Source organism: Mastacembelus armatus, chromosome 22, assembly GCF_900324485.2.
Source record: "Mastacembelus armatus chromosome 22, fMasArm1.2, whole genome shotgun sequence".
Lineage (NCBI taxonomy): Eukaryota > Metazoa > Chordata > Actinopteri > Synbranchiformes > Mastacembelidae > Mastacembelus > Mastacembelus armatus.
In genome coordinates, this window is record NC_046654.1 from 10,480,422 (window position 1) to 10,499,528 (window position 19,107).

Consider the following 19,107-nt stretch of genomic DNA (forward strand, 5'->3'; position numbering starts at 1 on the left):
GAAAGTTTTGCGCTCTGGTCATGCTTTGAGCTGCCACATGAGGGCGCCACACAGCAACATAATTTTTTTTTTACATCATAAAACAATTTTTGGTTTATTTTCTAATCAGAAGCTCATAGAAATAAACTTGTAGTAGTAGCAGCAGCTGTGTAATACCAGCCTCACCTCATATTATTATTATTATTATTATTATTAGTATTAACAGCGAAATTCGCTCCTCTGGGCGAATATGTGCAGTTTCACTGACTTATCTGACACCCGTGTAGAGTCACTGTAACCTGTTTCACCACAACAAAGAAAAGAAATTGCACTGTCCCCGGGTCAGTGTCGAACAGCAGCTTCCTTTCATATTTGACCCTGCCCCAAATAAAGTGCCAACCCGGAGCCTCGCGGACACCATGACGTCACCGTTGGAGCAGTAAACTAAAACAATCACCCTCACTCCTCTCCTGCTCCAGACCGACCGCACCGCCTCGTCTGTGGCGTCTAGAAAGCTCAGGCTCCGTTGACAGAAGCCAGCCGGGAGCTGCATCGTCACCATTCCTCCGCTCACTGAGGGTAAACGCTGGTTAAGAAGCAGCAGCAGCCTAAGCGACTGAAATTTCTATCCGACAACAGGGAAAAGCATGTCTGCTCAGCCCGGCGAGGAGCTAGGCTCCGAAGGGAAGTGGTTTGGGGATGACTATGAGAGGAACGGCCTGTTTGGGAACACACAGACCCGGTTCGACGAGCTGCGTGAAGAATTTAAGCCCAGAGGCAGCGAGGCGTCGGGCGACCTGGATCAACAATTTCATCCTTTCCAGGACGACGGGAAAAGGCCTCCCGTTGCTATGGAAACTGCATCTACAGGTATAGCGGACTGTTGTCGCAGAGGAGTCATAATATTTACCAATTTATTGTATTTCAGCAACATAAGGTTTGATTGCAGTTTTTAACAAGCCCACATCGGGATTTTAGGCGTGAAGGCAGCCAGGGGGAGGCAGCTCGGTCCATTTGCCACAGATTTAACATGAAAACAGACTGTCTGTCTGTCAGCAGAGTGAAAACTTCTGGGTTTGAAAACACATAAACAAAGATGCAAGCGAGAAAACTTCCACAGTGTTGCTGAGGGGATCATTTTTAGACATCTTGGAGCTGAATTCATTCACTGATTTGGACTCCCAGCCTTTAATTTTTATGAAACATCAAATATGACCCCCAAATTTTGAACTTTAAACGCACTACAATTGTTCACTACCATAGGTGCTGTACAAACATCCACACATAGGTCTTTATAGTAATAAAGTACTTGCATTTAGTATATGATGAGAACTACATTACTGGACTAAGTCCTATAGATTTCATTGCTTGTAATAGGATAAAAGAATAACAGAAACATGCAGTTTATCAAGAGAGAAAAGAATAGTCGTGAATAGTATTGCATCCTGCTTTGGTATTGATGATATTTTCCTGTCACTGGATGCAGTGTTTTTGTAGAAACACCATGCAGACCTCAGTTCTAAGTCCATCACTCTGTTCATGCTGCTATTTTTAATCCTGAAGAAACAGGGCTCACTATTCGCTCAGTGAAGCAAAACTGGAGTCCTGCACTTTCATTTACGAATTCACTGAAAAATTCATGAGCTGATGTTTTAAAAAAGAATGCTGCTTAGTTTCCTGTCTTTGCCACTCAGGCTTTTCTCATTTCGCTGGCTACTGCGGGTTCAAAACAAGGATAACCATCTTCTTGTTTCTTGTAAGTTTAGAAGACACAGAACTTGGAAGGAAGGTAGAACGTAAACACCCAAAGCTGAAAAAAAAGGAAAGAGCTACAACGGGAAGAGAAACTGATTTAAGTTGCGAAAGCTAAAAATGATCCTCTTGACACAGAATGAGCGTTAAATTTATGTGAAATGATGACCTGGCACTTTCTAGAAAAAAAGTAAACAAAGCCTGTGCTCTACTTTCATAAAAGTGTGCTAGACAAGCTCAACCCTGTGTAGGTGCACACAAACAAACACACACACACACACACAGACTATGTTTTGATTCATAAAAGAGGAAAGAATAGCTGTCTCATATTTCTGTGGCTCCTGCTGAGCCCAGTTCACACCAGTGAAATAATTCACTCTGTCACTTAGGTTCTTGGTGGGAACAGTGCAGATCTCGTCACATCTTGTAGGGCAGAGTGGACATTTTCCTTTTAGCCAGACATGTTATGGTCCTTTCTCATCTTCGTCAAATACATTCACTTCCAGCTACCCTCCTCTGTTACAGCACACTCACCCTGTCATTTCCTTCGCTGCTGAGGAAAATAATGTTTAGTTGATGACAACACAAGTTTGGGAACTTATGGATTATGTTCTTTTTATCGAGGCCTGGAAAACTGTGAAATAGGATCTCCCTTTCTCATCATGTCTAGAATTGCTTCTCTAAGAAATCGATCTGTTCCTGTCTTAAATCTTGGCCACAACAGTGATCTACCCACAGCACCCAGATAATTCTCATTTCAACTGTGTTAAATTACCAGGGTGTAGAATCTAGCTTTGTATGAGAGACAGTACAGTACAGTATATTCTGTCTTCAAAAGATCACCATCCTGTGACCAGGTCTAATTTTCTGCGAGAATCCCATATTTGAGTTTGTTTTTAGCAAATGTTGTGTCTTATCCATGTTCTCTGGCATAAATGAGAACATGTAAGTGCATAGTTCACACAAACAGTTAACACATCATTTTCACATTTTTCACGTCTTTATAAATTCTGTTGGTGCGTTAAAGTCGTCACCTCTCCATAAAAACATAAAATGCATCAGTGATGAGGAAAGCTCTCCCACGGTCCAGTCCCTGATAGGTGGATTAGACAAGTGTTTCGCCTGTTTCAGCGTATCATCAGTGACAAGGATGAGACAGCATGTGTCTGACTGGGGCTTTTTCATATCTTTCAGATAGAACAAGCACTTAGTGGACTGTGCATTTGTGCCTTTAGCTGGTGAGAGCTCTACTGCTGTTCCCGGGGGTGAGGGGGGGGGCAGTGCTCGGTCTTTGCAGAGTAGATGATAAAGATGCAAGATAATACAGGAGTGGAAGAGGAGGAGGAGGGGGGAGTAGCTTAATGGTGAGAGAGGCGAGGCTGTGATGAGAAGGCCGATAGTTCAAATGGCTGGACTGTCGGTGAAAAAGTGGAAATACAAGGAACTGCCCTTTCCTTCAATCTGTCCTTTTCTTCAGAGGCACTTTTAGTCCAGGCTCTTTCTCTGATGAAGGCACTCGGCTTTAAGATGTGAGCAGAGCAGCTTCCAGGTGTGAGCTTTTGTAGTTGAAATTATGCTGCCTAGCACCTTACGTACTTAGATAAAACTAAAGTTTGTACACTAGATACAACTAAGCCTGCTTTCTAGAATGATCTGGACTCAAATGCTCATCCTACATGCTAGCTCATTCATCTTCATCTGGCTCTAGGACCAATTAGGTAATGCTGAGGAATAAAAGGACAGATGAAAGCATGACAGCAGACAAAGCAACACTATTATCATCATATCAATAAATCATAATTTATCATGTTCTATTTAATCCACATCTTTAGCCCACAGACAATAAAAACCCTACATGTGAAATTTGATACTACATCTATCATCGTGCTGCCTCAGTCCAGCTCTTTAGCCTGTGGGCAAAGAGTAATCCCTAAGCAGAGTCCTGAAAACCTGCTCATGGGATTAGAGCTACTATCAGCAACAGCACTTACACACAGCATAGTCCATATCAATTTTCCGTGTATAGATTATTATAACCTATTCATGCTTGTCTTTTGGCCTGGGTCTGTATTCTTTAATTCCAGCTTCACTCTTTACAGTGAAAGCTAAACGCCAATCTGAAGTCACATTAAATTGACAGGTTTGATCAACAGCAGACAGCTTGTAGACACTCGGTCTGGGATCTCCCATGTCCTGTCCATTCATCCATAAGGCTTTATCCAAGCAAGAAAAATACAATCAATACAGCAGAGGGCAAGAACTGGAGCTACCACAGCTTCAGAATTCAAATGGGTCAAATTAGCTTTTATTTAAACCGATGTGAGATTGATTTTTCTTTGACAAAAAACACTGGAACAACAACATTTTTACTGTGTGGCCTTCAGAGATTTTTTTAGAACGGTGGATACAGTAATTGTATGTCCTGTTGTCTTAGATCAATGCACCTCAGAGCAGTTGAAGTCCTGAGCACAGCTCCCCATCGACCCCTGCCACTACTTCTGTCCTTGTCTTACATCTTATTTACTGACTTTATTGTGGGGAGTTGGTCACTTGTATTCACATATTTGCTTAACCATAAAATGAATGTTTACAAAATCCAGTTCTTTTTGTAATCTTCCTAAACAAAGTATTGCACAGTTCCCAGTAAAAAGGAGAATTTATATCTAAAACAATAAAGCTACAGCGTATGATTTAACTTCAAAGGCACAGACGGCTTTGAAAGAAGAGCACGGTAACTATCCTGATGGATATGTTTCCACAAGGTCACGGGGGAGAAAGAGAACTCCTGAAAGGTAACACCACAGTTGAAAGGGGTCAGGGATGGAGTAAAGGGATCATTGCAGTGTTGTAGATTAACAGCTGGGATGAACGAGTGTGTGTGTTTGGACAATGCAGATTAAAAGAGATTGTGCATTTGTTGTTTTAGTAATGGAACCAGCAGCATTTCCTGCTTTTCCTCTGATCCTGATACTAGAAAACATAGCTGCTTATGAGAAAATGAATCTTTGCACCTCCTCAACTGATTTAAAAAAAGCTTTCTGTTATTCATATAGTTTCCTTTAAATCCCTACTGAGTAACTGCAGTGCATCAGTAAGTGCCTTCACAGGGGTAAACCCTGCTGCACACATGACCCACATGCAGCACAGTAAAGCCTTCATTTTAAAGTGGTAATAAATTCATCTTAGGACTCCAGCTCTTTAGATATTGTCTCTGCTCATATGTTTTGGTCTGTAGCCTGGTAATTAGGAGTCCATGCCAGGGCACAGCACAGATTGTCAGACAGCATTAGTTTCGGAGCTGCAACGTCTGCACAGAGGACAACAAAAGGACTGCCCCTTCACAGCACATTCAACAGGACTTATTTATTTAAAGGCGCCATCCTTTCAGTGTGGCTACAGTGAGACCTGAGAATTCCTCTATTGTCACGTCCAGTGCTATGGGAGCAAAGCATTTGTTTCAACCTTGTGGGTTTGGGGTTTTATTTGCAGCATCTGTGTGCTACTCCATACCAGCAGACTCAAAATGCCCTAAATCATAGCGCACCAAGAACAACAAGCATCCAGCCTCTTAATTGTTGCAGATGCCTTATGCAACTACTGGTGAGTTTAACTAGGTTGTTACGTAGACTGGGTTGATAAAAACAGAGGGGGTGTGTTGCCCACAGTCAGCAGGATTACTGACAGTTCACACAGCTCCAGAGATCACCTCTTACCACTTTGTAGTGGCTCTGAGGGCTGCCCACATCTGCACAGTAGGCATTTGTACAGTGAATCAGCGAGCGTTAGCGTATTATGGTGTTGCCAGGGTGATGGCTGATGGGACCTATATGATGAAAGTACTCTGAGGGTTACATACTGGTTCGGTTTAGCATCACCTCAAGGGCATTCACTGAACTGAACTGCACCCAACAGCTGTGCCCATATATTTTACAGTGTGGAAGTTCGTAAGCAGTTCAGAATTGATCTACAAGACATTTTATCCTTTTAAATACAGAATAACCTGAAGCTCCAGAGAGTCTGGGCCTGCTTTGCTTTTCCTCCATATCACGCCACCCCTCCCCCCTGTGTCCCAGAATGGGTGTGTAGTGTTTATGCCATTGCACTGCGGTATGATGTATTGTTAATGACAGAGGAACCAGCAGAAGGAAGGACAGCATAAGGGGAAAGGTGGTGGAGCTTTTAGAGGAAGTGAAGGTATGGCTGGAACGTCCTGACCTGTTGGGCCTTCTGTCAGTCAGACTGCATCCTCTGGACCTAACCCTCAGGCTGCTACTTTAAATCTTCCCCTCTTATCCTGCCCAGCAGCTGGACCCAGCCTATTTATAGCTCCACCACTGCCCTGGGAGGAGGAGCTCAGTTTGTGGAAGTGTAAACTCTGACTTGCACATAGCACAGCAGAAATATTAACATTATATGTCATATACAACTTCTGTTTGTGTGTGGGGTCTATTTTTTTTTACTTAAATAGAGGCAACATATGTATGTTTGTTTGTTGGTGAAGCTACACAACTTAGACTAGAAGTTGGACAAAAGTCAACAAAGGTAAACATTGGACTTGACCTTGGCTTCTGACCTGATGATTTGAAATAACATTTCTGTCAAGCCCTTCTCTTCCTGTTTTGCAGAGCAGCGGTAGCAGGAGTGTCCTTAACATTTCCCTGCAAGAGTGTTAAACTAATTCAGTCAGATGTTGAGTTGTTGAGTTGAGTAGTGTCACAGCTCAAACATAGCACTGTGTCCATTTGGGATTCTTAAATTTAGTTGAACACTGTAACTCTATGGCTGGAATCATTATTGTGTTAGTTTTTATGTGTGTTATATACCAACATGTGGAGTTAGAATGTAGGAGTGTGGAGTATTTGTGTTACACATTTATCACTGAACAGTTATTAACCTAACTTAGCCAAGCCTAAACCCTTCACATTTTGGAGAGGCTAGATGCCAGCTTGCACATACGTGATATGTGCATGTATTTTTATTTTTTTGTATGCGTTTTTTGTATGCGTTTGTTTTCATGGCTGTTGTGTAAGGTGCCAGGGAAGGTGAACAATTAGAGATGGCAGAGCAGAGATGTGACTATTGGCAGTCCTTTGCCTGCATGATTTAGAACAGACTGTGGTTGTGCTACTGTGGTTTTGGGGGGTTTGAACAATCCCCCTTTGTTCCACACCGGGTACAAGTATCCTCTGTTACTGCTGCCTCACTGATCTGCACAGCCGAACACCCAGTCTGACCGTGCTGCTCTCACAGTGCCACAAACCCCCCTCTCAATGGAAGCAGTAGCAGCTCAACCATAACCCTGTTTAAACTGGATGTTTTAATTACTTGAATAACTGGACTGATTTTATTTGATTGTATGACAAAAAAAACTTCTGCCATTCTTGTTTATCATTTTTCTGTATCTAAGCTTGACATCTCACTCCCTCTTGGTTTCTGTAGATGACACATCTGGCCAGTTCAGGAAGCCCATGAACGATGACGGTGATGTGTACACTTCCTTACTGTCTAATCAGAACTTCACATCTAGTCGAGAAGCCTCCTACCTTTCTGATGACTTGAAGCCCTCCAGTCTCTCCTCTGCTGTTGACCCCTTCTCCAGTGACACCTACAGCTTCAGCTCAAACATCAAGATGACTTCCAGCCTGACTGATGACATGCCAAAACCTCTGCTGGGCTCAGACAAGACAGAATCCTACAACTACATGGACATCAGCCATTGGGATGAGCGTCATGACCAGCACCAGGGGGCTCCGCACAGCCTGGTGGACACAGGCTCAACTGGTCATGACTTGCTGGGCAGCTACATAGACAAGAACCCCGAAAGAAATGAGGATGACAAGGAGGAAGAGGAAGAAGAGAATCTAGGTCCGGCACTGGGCTCCCACTCTTTTCCTTATGTGGAGGAGCCATCTGATGAAGAGATGTCAGACTACCGCTCCTACCGAAACCTGGGTGGCACCCCGCAGACAGCTAGCCCAGTGAAGATCACCTTGACTGAGTCCAAGTCTCCAGCTGTCAAGGCGGAGCTGCAGCAACATCCTCCTGCAGTCAGTGTTTCTGAGCGCGAAAACGTCCTCAGTGTGGGCTTACAGGGGGTTCCTACTGTGACACTCTCAGAGCCAGAGGATGACAGCCCTGCTTCCACTCCAAATGCTTCACCAACACGTAGGCACAGCACAAAACACCTGTCACATGGTTAGATATAGACATGGGTAATATCAATAACATCCTATTATTGTCATATATATATATATATATATATATTGCTAAATTCTATACTGTGATATCAATATTATATACTGTGATATCGATATATTACAAGGAGAAACATAACCAGGTGAAAATATCTGTTTTTGTTTAATCAAGTGAATTAAATGCCTGGACCACTGACACAAATATGATATATTTATTATTTACATCATATTTCCCCCACCTATGTCTGATATTTTTTATGTAACTGTTGTTAATACCATACTAAGTTAAGTTAAGTTACAGTAAACCAGCGGATACTGTACATCTGCATTTGTAAAAAGACTAACACCCACTTTTCTCTGCATTTCTTTGTGAGCAGAAAAAGAATTCTCTTCCCATGACATGTTCAAGGCTGACACAGCGAAGCCTACAGCTTCCAAAAGCAGTCCAGGAACAAAGGCCAGCAGGAGGGAGCATGATGGCAGCAGTGCAGAGTCTGGAGACTCAGAGATTGAGCAGGTCTCTGAGGAGCCTCCCAAGGCTAGTAGCAACCCATTTGCCCAACCGCCTCAAAGCAAGGGAGCTTTCAGCCAGCCTAACAACCCCTTTGATAATCCCCCAGCTGCCAAAGGTGGTTTTGGCATGGCTGGCAGCCACGGTCCACCCGCAGCCTACAGCATTCTAAGGGAGGAGAGAGAGGCAGAGCTTGACAGCGACCTCTTCATTGAATCTGCATCTGAAGAGAGCCCAAAGAGAGAGCAGGGCTACAGTGGCCCCAAACAGGGAGTCAGCCCTCCCTCTCCCCTGGTTCCCAGTGCTGTCCCTCCCCACAGTTCGGCCGAGGCAGTGCTAGACGAACCCATGTTCACAGATAAAGTTAAGACCCCAGTTAAAACAGAGGAGGATCGCCCCAGCAAGCCCAAGCCCCCCACTGCTGCTGTGCCCCCAGAGGTGAGATTGGAGAAACCCCAGGAGGACAACATGCACAAGCATACCCATGAAGCCAAGGGAGACCTAGGAAAACCTGGCCTAACGACGATTCTGGAGGGCTTTAACAAACAAAAAGGTTAGTCCTATAAGAGTTGTATTCTTTTTTACCCAGCACAAGGCAAACCCTTCTGAACAAAAATAAAACAATGTTACTGCCTCTCTGTAAAAGGATTTCACAAAAAATGCCTGTAATCTCTTCATTATTGCAGTGATTTTACCTTGAGGAACAATTTAAGGAATAGGTAGTTGCAGCTGCTGGTGTGAGAGACCGAGATATTGCATGTGCTTTTGTATTTTGAACCATCAACATCTTATTTAGAGAAAAAAAAAGTTTAGAAACCACTGACAGTATATTTCTGACAAAATTACAAAAGACACTAGTGTTTCTTTACCTTCCGGTAGCTCTGTTTGTGCTGTTGCATAGTTTCGGTGTCAAGGCCGGGAAAGTAAAAAGGATTGCTGAGAGAGTTGGGATGTTCCACTGCTGTGCGTGTCTGTGCCAAGGGTGCGTGGGAAGTGCTTGTGTAGTGCTTTCCCGATGTCTGCTTCCCCCTGGTGGTATAACTGAGAAACAAAGGAGACTGAAATTGCGTTGATTTACATTTATGCTAATACATTACAACTGAAACTCAACAGATATACCTTCTAACCAGAAAACAAAACTCTCTGCTGTACAGGGTGTAAAATTACTAAGCTCTTTCAGCATTTTGACAGCATCTGGTCTCTTGAACATCTGTTAGATAAGACAGACATGCCAGTCGCAGTCAGCAGGAGTTAATGCTGTCTAAGCTGCACATTTGATGCTGCCATGCGTATTTTGACTTCTATTGGCTGTTCCGTCTGTCCTTGTAAACACTGGGTTTACATAATCTTATGGTGTCAAAACTGGGACACACTCCTGCTTAGGGGTATTGAAGGCTTCTGCTTTAATTTCAGATAGTTAAAGAGCTGAACAACATTACATCTGAAAGAATTCTGTTCTTTGCACTGGTTCCTCTGTGGCCTTTAGAGACAGGTGCATATGTTTTAAAACTCAGTGTGGTACTGATGCTCTATGATCCAGATGTTAAATGTGTCAGATAAATAGTCAGATGTTTAAAATGTAGCATTACAAGCCAGCATGACTGAACAGCAAGTGAAAAGTCTCATCTTGCTTTGTTTACTCAGACTCTAAGAAGGTTCTGGAAATGCCAAAAAGCAGGTCGTGTATATTTTATTTTCCACCACTAGAGGGCGGAGTGCACCTTTGTCATCACTGCCCTGCTGAAGATGAGTGGAAATTGTTTTCATCACTCAGTATACCTCCACATCAGTTTCCATAGCAACAGTGATGGGGAGCCATGTTCACCGTTGTTTAGATAAATCTGTTTTTTCTTTCCTCCTTGTTGGTGTTGGCACTGAGGCCTGAGCAGAAGGTGTGAGGTGTGGCTGTCTGCAGGGGGGAGGACTGAGGGGACCAGACTAACAGATTTGATCAGATTAAAAAAACATGACCCCACACTGTAAAGAGCAGCACACCTTCTACTCAGTGTTGACACCACCATGACTATGCTGTTTTTTTCCACTTGGCTTGTAAGCACCTACGTTGCTTTTTTCAGTGTCAGGTCTTTTAACTGCTCCTTTTGCATTACAAATAGATTCATTGCGGGGGATAATAAAGCACAAGCACATCCTAAAGGCACTAAAAAAGGAGCACAGTGATGTAATGCCTCTTATGAATTATTAAAGTACATCCACTTTGCTACGCAGCTATTTGGCTCTCTGGCTATAACCTTAAATACTGGTCAGTGCAAATAAAGATCAGAGCTGGATATTTGCCATATTTTTCCTTAGTAACAAGGTTTTGAGTTCAGCTAGTCTCAGCCATCAGAAAATATGGCTATTGCATTTTCTTTTGTGTCCTAACATGACATGAGACTACTAAAAATGGTAAAATGCCATATTTGTGGCCCATATTGCAAATGAAAGCAAACAAATGTGGTTCTGTTACACTGCAAACAGAAGCTAGAGCAGTATGTTGAAAAGTATGTTAGTGCATCCACCTTTCTTGGCATCTCATCAAAGCATATGTGGGATAACCCTCCTACTGCACATACCCCCGCTATTACCAGTATCTTCTGAGGCTCTTTTGTAGCTTTTATTGTGAAAGGTTCCCTTTCAAGAAAAAAGCTTAGACTGAGACTAGAACCACCCACCCTCTTAGCAACCCCACGCTTTAGATAGATTGCTGCAAAAGCAAATGTGGCATGGTGTTTACAATTTGACCCCCACCCCACCCTACCCCTCCCCCAGCATCACATGCACACAGACACATAACGCACATTCCCTGCTCCATCTATTCTAGCCAGCACCGCTCCACAGCATCAGTCTGTGTGCACCGCGAGCTAGCAGCACCCTGGAAACCTTTCCTCCCTCCCTCCCTTCCTTCCTCCCTCTCTGTCATCTCAGCCTTTCTCCCGCATCCTTTTTCAACCATTCATGCCTTTGTGGGATGAGTGAGTGAGTCGGTGCTACTGAAGAAGCAGACAAAGAAGAAAACGGAGACCACAGAGAAAGAGAGAGAGAGAGAACAGGGACATTACTGATCACCAGCATGCAGGCCACTGCAGATGTGACAAAGAAGGAATGCTCCTGGAGCAGCTGGAAGGGCCAGGGTACTGATGTGTTTACTGTGATTTATTCATCAATTGTCTGTGTTCTGTTGCTGTGATAGACAAACTCTTATTGTATACTGCATGCACGTTACAAATTCTTGACACTATAGGTGTGTAGTCTTGATGTGTGTCTGTGTACTTTGCATGTGTACATTTGTTATTTAATTATATCTGGGTAGTGTGGGGGAATCAGACTACTTTTTACCTGTGCCTGCTTTCACATGGCCACACCCTGATGGCACATCCTTTCTGCTGCATGTGTATGCATCTGAAAAAAAAAAAAAAAAAAAAAAAAGACAGACAAGACGGTGTGAAAGACACTGGTGGGTGTTATGGAAAATAAGCGTCTACACAGCAGCGTGCTGGGAGCCATCTGTTTTGGATACATGTTAATATGGATGCCAGTGTTGTGGTCTAAGGCATGCCATTGTTATCACGCTCCCCACTTTGCAACCGTGCAGGAGAGCTGCTTTTTTATGGCGTATGCTCTGTTTTTGTATAACAAGGCAGTCTGAACATCCGGGCGGCTGACAGACTGTCTCCATGGTAACCAGGGCACACCCATCCTGATTACATCAGCTCTATCTCCTTGGCTGCCATGGCACCTTGCAGAGACGGGGCCAGAGAAGAGCATCCTCCACCCGTCTCTTTCTGTAGCATGCAGAGCTCGGAAAAGGGACTAAGAGAGAAAATGGCGGCGCTTCATTCACACTGGTGTTTTTATCAGTAACTTCCAAACAGTAAAAGTGCAAAAGAGTGATATGTTTGTTGTATCCCCACTAAGATCTTAGTGGGCTGTGGATGCACAGCTTTGTAAAAACCTTGATGACAAACCTCCATTTGTTACTATTCTGCAGATATTATCCATTTAATTTGGCAACATGGTAGCCTGTCTAATGGGATAACACAAGTACACATCAAATTAATCTGGAACAGTCAGCACAGCAAAAGGCTGAGCAGATCACATTTACTTCCTGCTCTCAAATGGTTATGTATCACCTTGAGGCTGCAGGCATTTTTGTTTAGTCATTTTCTTTCCACAAAGCACAGTCTGACTCACTGCCACTGAAGCACTCAGGTATTGTCGACAACGATGCTGTATCCCACACTGAGTCATGCATGTGTGAATCATTTACAAAAAAAAAAAAACATTTACAGGACTCAATATGACACATAGCAGCTAGTAGGTTTTCACATGCATGCTATAGGTCAAAACATAAACTGTGTTAAATTGTGATCATAAAGTAATTTGCTTAGGAAACACTATCATAGGTAAAGAACAAGTTTTAATGAGTAGTTTATCAATTACACAAATAGATCGAAGCAGACTCTACTGTCAGTACAGTACTTTTTTTATTTAGGAAGACTTAAGACTTGCTGTTTTAAATCATTGTTTGACTATTAGCACAAGTTTGTATTAGTATAACAGTACGGTTTACTCATTGCTAGTGGGCTTATTCATGAGTTCAAGTGATATACAGTAGAAGTCATAGAAGAAGAAGTCTGAGACTAAAGTCCTTGACTCTCAGCTGTGAAAGATTGTTAACAGCAGAAGTCTCATTGCATGTTTGCTCACTCCAGCTCGTGGCTTGTTTGAGGCCACAAGGATGTCTTCGGTGATTTAATGAGGTCAGGCTAAACTAGTTTCATTTCAGAAAAGGGGGAGGAGGAATCATATGATTGTCACTGGTGTTAATCGTTTGCTCTGGTTTGGACTCTGTGTGTTGCGTATCAGAGAACACAGGCATATCCACAGATTTCAGCTGGAAACATTTGGATTCTCTCTGTGCTCTGATTCAGCATCCTGTATTGTGTAGGGGATTTAATGTCTGAGGGTTTTAAAAGGCCTGACATAAAACTGAGTTCTTGCTGCTGTCAAAAACTTACTGGGTTTTCTGTGTTAGGTTAATATGAATTTTAGGTTGTGGTTTTAATTGAATGTAGGTTGTTTAAATGTCTCACCAACTGGTATCTTGTTTTAACAAATTTGTTTCATACTCTTAATTGATCAGGAATCAGAATCCAATTGGGCACAATCTAAATTTGTAATGCAACACTGTCTATATATTTTTATTTGTAGATGCAGACAACTACGAGGGCACTTGTTAAAACTGCCATTGTCCTTTTGTGCTCCACAATAAAGGGAGTGGCCGTCTTCATGTGTCAGGGCGTAGAAACACATTATGTGCCGTTGATTCCCCAGATTCAAAGCAAATGAACCTCTCTGTTCCCAAAGGGACGCTCTTCTCCCTCCCTCTTCCTCTTTCGGCCCCTCCCTTCCTTTCTCTCCATCCCTAACTGAGAGGTGGGGAGAAAATGGAGCACGGTAACTATGGTAACTGCATCAGGCAGGTGCTTGGCAGATCCTTGCCACCAAAGCATTTTCACAGAGCAGTAGAATATGACTACAGCATATACGGCTTATTTGCGTGCAGTGTTACAGTGGTTGTTTCGAATTTAGCTACTGAAGTCATATGATACATTCAAGAACAGAGAGTGTTATTTTAGTCACTGCTAGGCAATATTTGTCACGTGTTCACAGGGCTGTGCTTAAAAGCCTACGCATAAAAGAGCTCACAGAGAGAGTGTATGTTTATTACTGTGGGTCTGTGTGTGCTGGATCGCAATGTGGTTCTTTGGCAGCCGCACCCCACAGACATGCCCCTCCCTTCCTCCCTGCTCAGGCAGATAGATGCTGATTTGCTTTTGTGGCTGTGGCCCCTCCCCCTGAGTGCAAGGGAGAGGGAGGGGTGGGGGGTGGGGGGGGACTCCCCCTTTCATGCTCTCCTTTTGTCCGTGGATAAAGCAGCTGCTTCTTTCCCTGTTCAGCCATGGGAGCCGCAGGTCAGTATATGCTTCTACAGCACTAGCTAAAGCTTTTGAGTCTGTGTGCAGTTTGTGCAGCACATCCCCAGGCACAGTCTTTGTCGCCGGTCAACACCTGTCTCTAGCTCAGCTATCTGTTGTTGTTGATGTGTGTGTGTGTCAATACAGCAGCTCTGTGTGGTACTCGAGCCTATTTCTGTGTGCATCTCCATTCAAAACAGTAAGCCACATGGACATGTCAGTCACGTCAATGGTGGCAGGAACAGTGGCTTCTGTAGAGAGTGGTGCACCCACAGATCCTGTTTCTGAATGAGTAGTGTGTTTGATTTGATGTGTGTGTGTGTGTGTGTGTGTGTGTGTGTGTGTGTGTGTGTGTGTGTGTGTGGGGTGGGCTCCAAGTCACTACTGGTTATTAATAAGAGAAGACAGGCTATACATGTTATTTTACAGTATAGAAACGGTGTGTGGGTAAGAGAGAGATTCACTTAGTCACAATGGCTTTTCTTTCACCGCCCAGGTTGAGTCTGCCTTTTTGGCATCCACAGATGCCTTTTAGTGGAGAGTAAAGATGGCCGTCATCACTATGCTGCTCACAGCTCCACTGCTAAAATTAGAGCAGGCAGGCAGGCGGACAGCTCAGAGAGGAACACTAAGACACCCAAGAGACCTCAGCAGCGATTCTCTTTTCTTCACGGGCAGAAAACTTTACATCAATGTACAGTTCTGTTCGCCTCCCTGCGTGACACGAAGGATTTCCAGGTGCCGGAAACAACACGTGAGATGGTAAAACCTAGTAAAGCTGTGGTTTGGTGGTGGTGGTATTGGGGGGGGGGCTGGTTCAGCAGAGGTTACACAGAAACAAGCCAGTGTTTCCAGACGACACAGGCGACTGCCAGAGGAAGACCATGTCAGCCACTGGAGCTGTAATGGTACACTGGGCTAATCCTTAGTTATCGCTTCTCTCTCATCTTTGGTAGTGGCTTTGAATTACAGGCCCCGCCACACCAAGATGACAGAAGGAAAATGCTGCAGTAAGATGTACAGCTGTCTGTGGGCATGCTGGTGTCGTATATTCCAACAGTTTGTACCCATAAGAGATAGAAATCAGAGAAATAATATTTCAGGGCATTAATGAGATCATCATTCGTCACAAAGCTGCTTTCCTGACCAGGTCACATTGAAATGTTATCTGTGAACTGCTGATAGGGCTTCTATTTCTGCTGCTGCCTTCACAGAGCCTATAGGTCAATCATTAATTCAGTTCTGTGAGCAACAACTGCAGGTGTACCTTCAGCATAATATGTTTCTATATGCGTCTGTATACTGTACTTGTGAAACCAGACCAGGTGGCACAGGCGATAAGAACACATAAGATGTAAATATGAAAGTAATGCAACACAGATTGTGGCACTTGACAGGCGAGAGTCAGCTATAATCGTCCGTAAAGGTCACTCTTCTTATCGGGGAAAAGAAAGTGAACCGATGTCAATCGGACATATTGACACCATCTTTTACGGCTCCACAGCTCCATCTGACCCACTGAAAGGCTACGGTTAGTAAAATGGGCTAAAACAGAATCACATGACAGCTGGAGCTCTCTGAAGACACTGGGTTGTGAACAGCTTCCATTTGTTTGACCCAAATGTGTGGTGCATAGCACACAACACCCTAATCCATTTTGAAAATGAAATGGTAATAGATGCCCAAGTCTAAAAGTTAAAGAGAAGTCATGTCATGTGTGGTTGCAGGTCCTAACCCTGGTTGTCCTTGTTCTGTGTACCCCCCACCAGCGATTGACCTGCTCTACTGGAGGAATGTGAAGCAGTCAGGGGCCGTGTTCAGCAGCGTGCTTCTGCTCCTCTTCTCCCTGACCCAGTTCAGTGTGGTCAGTGTCGGAGCCTACTTAGCCCTGGCAGCCCTCTCTGCCACCATCAGCTTCAGGATCTACAAGTCTGTGCTTCAGGCTGTGCAGAAGACTGATGAGGGACATCCTTTCAAGTGAGTAAAAGTAGAAAGTTGATTCACCAACAGGTTTTAGATTTCATTTTAAGAAGTCCAAAGCATTTATTTAGTAAAGGCTGCGCATATTTATCAGTCTTTCATGTTCTTGTATTTGTTACCAGAGCCTACCTGGAGATGGAAATCGCTCTATCCCAGGACCAGATTAGTAAATATGCTGACAAAATCCTGCTGTACACCAACACCTGTATGAAAGAGCTCCGCAGGCTTTTCCTTGTACAGGATCTGGTCGACTCCTTGAAGGTTTGCATCACACCCTCATCCCATCACTGGCATAGGATGACAATATAGATGTTTGAGATCATAGGTAGTAGTGTAGTGGCATTTTAATCTCATGTCACAACATGTCACAAAGAGTGCAGGCACCACAATGATAGATAAAACACCCTGTGTGTGTGTTTCAGTTTGCTGTTCTCATGTGGCTGCTGACCTATGTGGGCGCTCTCTTCAACGGCCTGACACTGCTCATCCTAGGTGAGGTCATCCCGACTCAGTCCATCACAGCTCTGTTTCAGTGTGTTCATATCATGGTGTTGAAGATGTTTACCTTTTCAGTTTATCTCAGATCGGTGTAGTGGGTGGGGCCTGCTAACATTAACATATTCCTGTTTGAACATATTCCCACTGTACGTCAAAATAATTTAACATTACTCCCTACTGCCTCTCCAGCTGTAATCTCCATGTTCACCATGCCCGTGGTCTATGAGAAACATCAGGTAGGAATTTGAGCTTCAAGGTATTTGAAGTCAATCTGGATTTGGAAAAATGATGTCCGGTTTTCACACCTGTTATTTTCTTTTCATTTTCTTTCTCTTTCAGGCACAGATTGATCAATATGTGGGACTAATACGGACCCAGGTCAACTCTGTGGTGGGGAAGTGAGTACTTGTCATTCAAATCTTTTTGTTCCAAGGTCACTACAAATCTGAGCACAAGAGCAAATATACGTTACCGTTTTTACAAATGCACTGGGACCTCTTGCTAAAGATTTTGCCAAAATCAGCATCTTAATGTTGCAGCACATCTCCCTCACTAGTGATACTGAGATGCCCTTGTGCAAGCTGCACCATGGCCTACAGATGACTACACACACTGGGCAGCCACTAGTTGTGAATGTTTTTATCTATGAAGGTGTGGTGCTGTGGTCATGCTTAGCAAACTTAACCCTTCTGTCAGTTTCATTCCCATCTCAACTAAAACAACTAGAGAATACAGTCTGAATTAAATTAAGAGCAAAACAAACTACAATGACATGTTGTACAGGGTAAAGAGTCAGAGATAAACTTTGTAGAAAGACAACCTGGTCTATTTAAATTGCTGAAACATACACCATATCAATATTAAATGGCTCTGTCGCAACCTAGAAAATTCAAAGGTTCAAAACTTTGCAGTTTTTGGACTAACCACTGACTTTTCCAAATTTAGTAAAACCTGAATGTACAAAAACATCAGGTGCTGGGCGCCTTTAATTTAAAGCAGTATAAGTACAACCTAATCTAAAATAAATACTTTGTTGGCTTCATAATTTTAACTCTTGTTTACTCTGTACAGAATCCAGGCGAAGATCCCTGGGGCCAAAAGAAAGGAGGAGTAAACCTGTCTGTCTCACCGTGAAGCTGACAGCCCAGTCCAGCTCAGAGTCAGGCAGCGTGAAGAGCCTGGTCGTCATCTGTGGGGCGTAGTGCTATGTCATCTTGGTGTTCTCTAAAAACATCCACTGGAGAAACCTTCACCGTTTCTATAGCAGTCTAAACACTTAACACACACAGTCACACTTAAAAGTACATCATCTTGTTTCTAGGTAGACAAGTACACAAAAAAAAAAGAAAAAAAAAAAAAAAAAGAGAGAAACACTTTTTCTGTTGCTAATTATAAAGTGCATGAAGGTGAGCTTTGGGTAAATATTTGATATCTTTTGTGCAGTTTTTAAATCACGCTCCGTTTTTTGCTTTGCAGTGCTTACCACAAACTACGGTTTGGCACAAAAAAGCTAAATGCCCACGGACATGCTCTGCTGCCAATGTTAAATACTGCTTCATGTTTCTGAGTTAGCAGATGGGGCTTCTCTCAGTATATGTCAATATATTTAAATATCAAAGACGATTTCCTTTTGGTGTTTTCAAGCACAAAATAATTTCACAATATGCGTCTTAGATGTGGTAATTGTAGGGTTTTTGCTTTTGTATAACCATAAGGAACAATACACATGCTCATGTTTTAGGTACTGTTGTACTACTATGAAGACAAGGAGTATCTGGTGATATTTAGCTTGTTTGAATAACTGTCCAACTTTGTGCTATGTTCAACTATACTCTGTAGTTCTTTAGACCCTGAACTCTAACTATTTGCACTTACAGTATGTATTTAATTACAAGAATAAGAAAAATAAATGTACCTTGATGTATAACATCTCCTCAGCCACCTTACTGTTGAGTTCATATTCATAAGACGACTTCAAGCTGGTGAAGGCGATTTTGTGTCTGACTCCCAACTAAGTTTTAGGTGAGAAAACCTCACGCCATATCTACACAGAGAACACTTTGGATGGGAGAAGGAGCTATAAATACAAGCCAATATATTCTGGCACAGATACGCCTCTATACTCCTCTATTAGGAGGAGTTTAGTATGTCTGTGTGGTGACAACTTTATCCTGACTGTTGGGTCACAGTGAGAGTATGTTTGAATGAACAGTGC

At 43.1% G+C, this 19,107-nt stretch overlaps 1 protein-coding gene across 4 annotated transcripts; it reads left to right on the top strand.

The window, feature by feature from the left end:
• Positions 1 to 626: 626 nt before the first annotated feature.
• rtn1a (reticulon 1a) lies at positions 627 to 18,829 on the top strand. Of its 4 annotated transcripts, XM_026307817.1 has the most exons (9): positions 627 to 849; positions 7,171 to 7,896; positions 8,303 to 8,989; positions 16,184 to 16,391; positions 16,517 to 16,655; positions 16,817 to 16,886; positions 17,082 to 17,128; positions 17,232 to 17,290; positions 17,964 to 18,829. In XM_026307817.1, the coding sequence occupies exons 1-9, from the start codon at positions 627 to 629 to the stop codon at positions 18,004 to 18,006; spliced, it is 2,202 nt and encodes a 733-aa protein (XP_026163602.1). In that variant the 3' UTR covers positions 18,007 to 18,829. The 4 variants fall into 4 exon arrangements, with proteins under 4 accessions (XP_026163602.1, XP_026163609.1, XP_026163627.1 ...); XM_026307824.2 differs by lacking the exons at positions 627 to 849; positions 7,171 to 7,896; positions 8,303 to 8,989 and adding an exon at positions 11,387 to 11,567 and having other exon boundaries at positions 17,964 to 18,045; XM_026307842.1 differs by lacking the exons at positions 627 to 849; positions 7,171 to 7,896; positions 8,303 to 8,989 and adding an exon at positions 14,257 to 14,411 and having other exon boundaries at positions 17,964 to 18,045.
• Positions 18,830 to 19,107: the final 278 nt, after the last annotated feature.

Coding starts and splice junctions, on each gene's coding strand:
- rtn1a (XM_026307817.1), top strand. CDS start 627: ATGTCTGCTCAGCCCGGCGAGGAGCTAGGCTCCGAAGGGAAGTGGTTT. Junction 7,897..8,302: donor TCCAAATGCTTCACCAACAC/GTAGGCACAGCA, acceptor CTTTGTGAGCAG/AAAAAGAATTCTCTTCCCAT. Junction 16,656..16,816: donor ATCTGGTCGACTCCTTGAAG/GTTTGCATCACA, acceptor TGTGTGTTTCAG/TTTGCTGTTCTCATGTGGCT.